We start from the raw sequence: 7,517 nt of genomic DNA on the forward strand, positions 1-7,517 counted from the left end.
AACTTTTTAAAGCTAGAATTTGGTCGCAACAAATAATAATTTTAACAATTCATTTTACTACATTTTTTTTGAAAAACGATATAATAATTTCATTAAAAAAAATCCCAAAAGGGAAAAAAATCTACACGAGTTCATGAATTAAAGCAAAACAAACCTTTGCTTTAATTTTAAAAAGTCGGAATTACAAACCAAATGAGTAAACACAAAATGAATTACAACTTTTCAAACAAACAAACAATCAATAATAATTTTATGATCTGGACTTGAAGTTGCTAGATTGAGTGACTTCATAGTAGTTAATGCCCCAATTTTGACATAAAAACCAATTTTGCTCATTTTTAGGAATTTGCCACAAGTCCGAACAAGGGAATTACAATCAAACTTTATACTATTCCAAACATCATCAACACCAACTCTCACCCTCGTGAATACTCTTGAATTTATTTCCATCAAAATATGGTAAACTATAAAAGCAAAACCACATTTAAACATATTTGAATGAAAAAGATTACATTTATCAATCCAATTCGAGGGAAAAAAAGATAACTCCATAGCTTTTGTAAACCGTCTCCATAACTCGAGTGTAAACGGGCAACCACCAAATAAATGATCCATCGTCTCTTCATTGTCATCACAAAGAAGGCATTTAGAATCCGGGATATCCATAAACCGCTTAAGTCAATCCCTTGTTGAAAGTCTCTTCCTAAACAACAACCATAACACAAACTGTTGTCTCAGAATGATTTTGGAGGACCATACAACATGAGTCCAACCCACATCGTTCCCCCTCACAAATATACTCCCAAGCTAGATTAGAATTGAACTTTCCGTCTCTTTCCACATTCCAAACCCGCGAGTCGATATTGTCATTAAAGTGTATTGTTTGCATGAAGCTAAGAATCCTAACACCTTCTGGAATACTCCTCAGAAGAGTATTATAATCTCCAAGATTGTGTACCATTAATATACCATATTTGTAATATTGTAAATCTATTATCACCACTCCACCTTGATTTATAAGTTATCTCACTCTTGTCTTATATTATTTGATTTTTCAATAAGCAAAGTCTTCATAGCTCCCAAATCTAGGAATTGTCAATATATCAGCAACATTGTCACATTCTTGATAACAATTTCTCTTTGCTCGATTATGCTCCTCTCGATGTACAACCCCACATCGAACTTTAGCATGGAAAATCCTTTCGACAAAAGTAAAATCATGGGACCCTTAGGTCTCTTAAATCATCTACTATATCAAATATAATGGATTACATAATGTTTTTTGCAAATTAAGATTTACAATCTAACGGATTACATAAACCTTCAAAAGCATCATCAATGATTGTACATATATATAAAATGTAACTTCACCAATAGTGGAAATACCTAAACCTAAATATCTAGGGAGAGAAGAGAAATTTGTTGAAGACAAATGGTTTCTTCTTCCTCACACATGTCTTCTTCTTAATTCTTCCCCCTTTCTTTGTTTTGTTCTTGTCTATTGTTTTGTTCTTGTCTATTGAATTTACAATCTCATAAATTACATAAATCATCAAGAACAACGTAATCATAAAATATGACATACACATATATAATGTATCTTCACCAATTATGAAAATACCTAAATCTAGGTATATAGGGAGTGAAGAGAATGTAGTTAAAAAACATAAATTTTCTTCCTAACATTTATATTTGTCTCAACACTTATATTTGTCTCAGTTTGCCTCCCTCTCTCCGTCTTCTTCTTTTTTAAAATTAGATATCTATTGATAATTGAGGACACCCAACTTATATTTCCTACTTACTCAAAATAAGTTATTAATCGAAAGTCGAGAAGAGGCAAGACAAACTTTCATCGTCTACTTCTTCAAAATCAGATATCTATTGAAACTGAGGACACCCAAGACGAACATTCGTCGTCTATTTCCTCAAAATAAGATATTGATCGAAACCGAGAAGACCAAAGACATCCATCGTCTACCTGTTCAAAATCAGATATTTGTTGAAAATTGAGGACACCCTAGACGAACATCCATCATCTACTTCCTCAAAGTAAGATACTGATCGAAAGTCGAGAAGACCCAAGACTTACATCATCTAAATGATTAGGTATCTAGTGACATATCTTTACTCAAACTCAAGATCTAGCAAATCATTTGTCATCCATCTTGTCTTAAACTTTGCAAACTCAACCAACTTGAACCACATACTTCTCCTTGAACATGTTAACTTACAATATATTAGTTTTTGAATAATATCAAAACAACTAGCTATTCAAAATTATTCTTTTAAGATTACTAATTCACCATGCTTCATAGTTTCTTCGAAAAACAATTGTGAATGTCCTTCCATTTGAATTGACCGAGCTTCTCATCTAGCTCATTTTTCATGACTAGGAATCACATTCAGGGTCTCATTCATCTTCGAATTGACCGAGTCTCTCATCTAGCACATTTTTCATGACTATGAATCTCATTCAAGGTCTAAATCATTTTTTCAATAAGATGAAAAATGAATCATCTCATTTATCTTAACTATGATCAACAATGCATGGCCAATTGAAATAAAAAAGTACCCAAATCACCACATTTGAATTGAATGAGCCTCCCATCTAGCCCAATTTGTTATAACTAGGAATTTCACTCAAGGTCTTATTCATTTTCTCACATTGAAAGATAATGCAATAATTTTCTTAGTTCGTTTGACAGTTTCTCACATTTTGTCTCCACACTAGTAAAAAAATGCCTATTACCAATCGCTATTAACCTCCAAACCAATCTTTATAGGCCTATAGCGATTAATCATATACCAATCGCTCTCAATTGGCAGAAGTCTACTCGTTGTTGCTTTAATTGACAACGGCGATTGGTATATATCCAATCGTTATAGGTCTATAGCGATTGATGTAATAACCAATCGTCATTTTCTTTATCAAAAAAAAATCAGCGAATGGTTTATTAACCAATCGCCACTTCCTTTATAAAAAAAAAACAAACAATAAATTTAAAAAAAATTATTATAATTTTATACCTTTAGCGAGTTTCTTTCCCACCCATTTAAGAAATTGGTTCATCTCCTTTTTGGTGCAGCAGGTATATGATCTAAACAGAAATCACAAGTTTTACTTTTCAATTCTATTAGCAAGTTGTGAATTGTCATCACTGCAACTGAAATCGAATCAGCAACTCAAGAAACTTACAGGATCTTGACACTTGAAAAAAAGCAAAAGATTCTAAGGAAATCTATCAACATTTTCACATGCAGGCTATAATGTTGAAAATACTTCACGACTAGCTATAATTTAAGATGGTTAAAACAATTTTGCATGCACTTGAATTTAACCAAGGTCTAATGGATGATTATGCAGACATGGAAGTTTCTTTCCACCAAGTTAGTCGGAAACAAAATATTTTATTTGAAAAAACAGTACAAAAATGTTCACCATTCATTGCAAAGAAGAAAATATTTATTAGAATATAGCAGATTACATATAAATATATATATTTGTCATTCACCAGCCTTTTGACAAAAGAAAAGGATTTGGTGTCTGAATAACTCTCATTATCATATAACCTAGACCTAGGATGGTAACTCAGATATTATCATGCTATAAATGACAGCTGCTTTTTTTTTATAGATGAAAGAAAAGCAGGATTAAATAAAGTTACAGAAAACTACGTAATCAATCATTTTCAAGGATGAATGCCTTGTTTTGTTCAATTTCTTTGGTGAAGAAGTCGGAAGAAGTAGCTTATAACTATTTTTGTATTAAGTTCTCTCAAAGCTTCAAGAAATTGTGAGAGGCGGTTACTTCAAAGTTATACAACATTACTATAACATACACACAAAAAATCAAATCAATTTCCCCAAACAACGAACTCAATCAATATTTAACCTTTTAGTTCTCTTTTCCTTGCTGCTATTTCAGATATGATAATTTAAACTCAGATTCTAATAGTAAGTCAAAAAGTACCTCACAAAATCAGAGAACACGCGCGACTTGAGAACCTGTTTGATGTTCTTAACTTTCTCCCTTAGCTCAGTGATCTTAGGGACGTCTCTATAAGCTTCAAAATGACTACAAAGTTGGTTGACAGCCTAATATACATCAAATATAGTTAGTTCCTATACAGATTTATAAAGATAATACTTCAGTCAAGTGTACAAAAACCACACATAATAACATATATTTTAAAGTAGATTCTAAATCGTCCATCAGTCAATTACTTTTATGATATAACTTCCTCTGACTATTATGATATAAATGTGAATCTTTTTATGATATATCTTCCTTTGACTATTAACAGTCATTTATTTAAGATATAGGCATAATGACCTTTTCAAATAAACATTAATGTGTTTGCGAAGCGTTTTCTCTAACAAATCAAAGAAAGACCCAAAATCTAAGACAAGACCAATCACCTCTAGTTGTTCAGCTGCCTCCTTGTATTGGCGTTTGGAAGTCATTACTTGCAATTGCTCAAAAGTAGAGACTGTAAAAAAGTCACAAAACTGGATCATCCTCTTGTAACAAATGGAAGAGGGTTATTAAATGTATGATCATTGAAGCTTTAATGAAAGTCACACATAGCATAAGCAATTAACAGATAAAAAGAGTAAAAAAAACCTCCTCTATTTTCTTTAGAAGGTTATGTATTGTAGAATCTGACAGTTTATGATATTCATCCTCTTGTAACAAAGAACTGCATTCACATAAAGAATTTATCAACTTAAGTATCACAAGACATAAACATGTTTTCCTAAATTAAAGTTTCAATTTTTTCACCCATTGTTGTGAGTATATAACTTACTGGTAATCAATGGTAGTCGGACCCTGAGGCTGGTTGAGATCGCATAAGCTTCTACTTGGAGGACGGGAGACAATGTCCATATGTTCTAGAAACCCTAAGAAAGAATGTAGAACCATCGACAAAGGGGAATAATTGAGGAAGGATAACGATGATTTGACCTAAAAGCCATGGAGGGTCTCCTTAGTAGAAGCAATTTTGTAGAAGATGGAGGCGGCATTCTTCTTTGAACCTACTCAGAGCTCGGACGAACGGTTTCTCAAAGCAGCTTTGTTTGACGTTCACTTTCCCAAACTAACCTCCAAATTATGTTAGTTTGTTTATTCATTCCCAAACTAACCCAACTAACCTAGTTAGTTTATTCATTCATTCCCAAACTAATCTAGTTTACTATTCGAATTCAGTTTTATTTATATTTTTTATTTTTTTACATTTAAAATTTATTATATATAAAGTTTATATTTTGATATATATTTTAAATTATTATTTATATAAACTAAATTATTTATATTTTGATATATATTTTAAATTATTATTTTTATAAATTAGATTATTTATATTTTGATATATAATTTAAATATAATTATTTTTTATAAATTTAATTATTTGTATTTTAATATATATATATATATTTACATTTCAATTATTATTTATATAGTGTAATAAAAATTAAATAATTCTAATAAATAATGGTTAGATACTAATAAATTTAAAATATTTTAACCATAACAATATAATAATTAAATATTTGCGTTTTTAAATTTATCAATTATTTATTAAATATAATAAAAAGATTACTATATTTTTAGGGTTAAAATATTAATTTAAAATGTTATTATATTTAATAAATAATTGATAAATTTAAAAACATTTTTATGAATATATAATTATTATATTATTATAGTTAAAATATTTTAAATTTATTAGTATTTATCAATTATTTATTAGAATGTTAAAGGGAATATTTATTATATATATAAATAATAATTAAAATGTAAATATATATATATATATATATTAAAATATAAAAAATCAAATTTATAAAAAATAATCAAATTTAAATTATATATCAAAATATAAATAATTAAATTTATAAAATAATAATTTAAAATATATATCAAAATATAAATAATTTAATTTATAAAAATAATAATTTAAATTATATATTAAAATATAAATAATTTAATTTTATATATAATGAATTTTAAATGTAAAAAGAATAAATAAATAAAAAAAACTGAATTTTAATAGTAAACTAGGTTAGTTTGGGAATGAATGAACAAACTAGGTTAGTTTGGGAAAGTGAACGTCAAACAAGGTTACTTTGGGAAACTATCCGAGCTCGGACTAGCGCCGGGGATTCGTGTTCTGCAGGTGGCGGCAGCACACGAGTAATGAATAAGAATCATTGTCATTGTGTAGGTTTGGTGACGATCGGCAGACGAAGTGAGAGAAATAATTGGAGAAATAATCAGGTTTAGATCTGTTTTAATAGAAAATAGCGATTGGTGTGGGTACCAATTGCTACTATCATTGGGCTGCCCTAGACCTACATTTTTTAACTCATAAATAAAAAAAATATTTAAATAAAGAGAAGATGAAAAGTGTCTACTTCGAATATTTTCGTTTGAAAATACATTATTTTCATTTATGATCTTAATTGATCTCGAACAACTAACATTATCTTCATTTTATTGTTAATACTTTCTCACATTCCCGAATCGTAGTTCACATCTTTAATAACACATTTATCCTATAATCCTCTTCCTCTTCCTCTTCCATCAATACATTTTTTTTCTTTTTCATTTTCTTCATTAACACCTTGATACTCATTTTTTTTATTGATACATTGATCTCTAATATTATCCTTTGTAGGTGGTTCAAAACCTTATATTAAAAAGTATCATCTTCTTCATTATCACATTCATCTCTAATGACATTATTTTTCTTCATCACTTATTTTTTTTTATTTCTAATAGTGTCATTTTCTCTATCACTTAAGTCTTCATCTCTAAGACTCGAACTCGAAGGGATAGAACTTTGATTTTTTGCATTGAATAATTTAGAAATCGAGCGTACCAATGACTTTGTCATGCATCATTTCGTCGTTTGATTTTTTCTATTATAAGATCTAGAAGTTTGTTTTTGAAATGGACGAAACCTCACTCTATTTTGATTTATAGCATAAATCTGGTTGGGATGGGTAGGCCCACCACTTCACTTTCACTTAGGGGCCAAGTCATTCTTCGTCATAACTTAAAAAATACATATATTAAAATAATTAATTTTTTTATAAAAATTAACAAATAGTAATTCAACAAACATGTTATGACATTATTTATATATAACATAATTTTAAATCCTAATTTATAAACTTATAATCTAATAACTATCCTATTAATTACTAGTTTCTAAGTAACGGAGATGAAGTATTTTAAAACTAAATTTCTAATTTCCTTGGATTGATACTAAATAACTAAATTCTATCATAAACATTAAGTATTAACAATAACATATTAATTAATAGTTTACTAAATACCTAATTCAAAAAATCAATATAGTTATAATAAAATATTTAAGTATATAAATTAAAAGATGATTAAAAAAATAACCTTAGAAAATTTAAGAACTAATTCAAAAATTAGAAAAAAAATTAATAAAGTTAAAGTATATTATGTAGAATTTATAAGTATAAGAAGTTTATATAAT

The 7,517-nt window shown here is 28.4% G+C and overlaps 1 protein-coding gene across 1 annotated transcript; it reads right to left on the bottom strand.

The window, feature by feature from the left end:
* Positions 1-560: 560 nt before the first annotated feature.
* Positions 561-4,891, bottom strand: LOC124938798. Its single transcript, XM_047479310.1, has 6 exons — positions 4,812-4,891; positions 4,628-4,703; positions 4,423-4,524; positions 3,974-4,098; positions 3,031-3,101; positions 561-1,199 (listed from the first exon to the last, which is right to left on the bottom strand). Exons 1-6 carry the CDS (start codon positions 4,889-4,891, stop codon positions 1,096-1,098), a joined length of 558 nt encoding a protein of 185 aa, XP_047335266.1. The 3' UTR covers positions 561-1,095.
* Between the last annotated feature and the right edge of the window lie 2,626 nt (positions 4,892-7,517).

The sequence above is a fragment of the Impatiens glandulifera genome, chromosome 1 (assembly GCF_907164915.1).
Source record: "Impatiens glandulifera chromosome 1, dImpGla2.1, whole genome shotgun sequence".
Lineage (NCBI taxonomy): Eukaryota > Viridiplantae > Streptophyta > Magnoliopsida > Ericales > Balsaminaceae > Impatiens > Impatiens glandulifera.

Coding starts and splice junctions, on each gene's coding strand:
- LOC124938798 (XM_047479310.1), bottom strand. CDS start 4,891: ATGGACATTGTCTCCCGTCCTCCAAGTAGAAGCTTATGCGATCTCAAC. Junction 3,102..3,973: donor GTGTTCTCTGATTTTGTGAG/GTACTTTTTGAC, acceptor ATTTCTGTTTAG/ATCATATACCTGCTGCACCA. Junction 1,200..3,030: donor GGGAAAGAAACTCGCTAAAG/GTATAAAATTAT, acceptor TTTTGTCGAAAG/GATTTTCCATGCTAAAGTTC.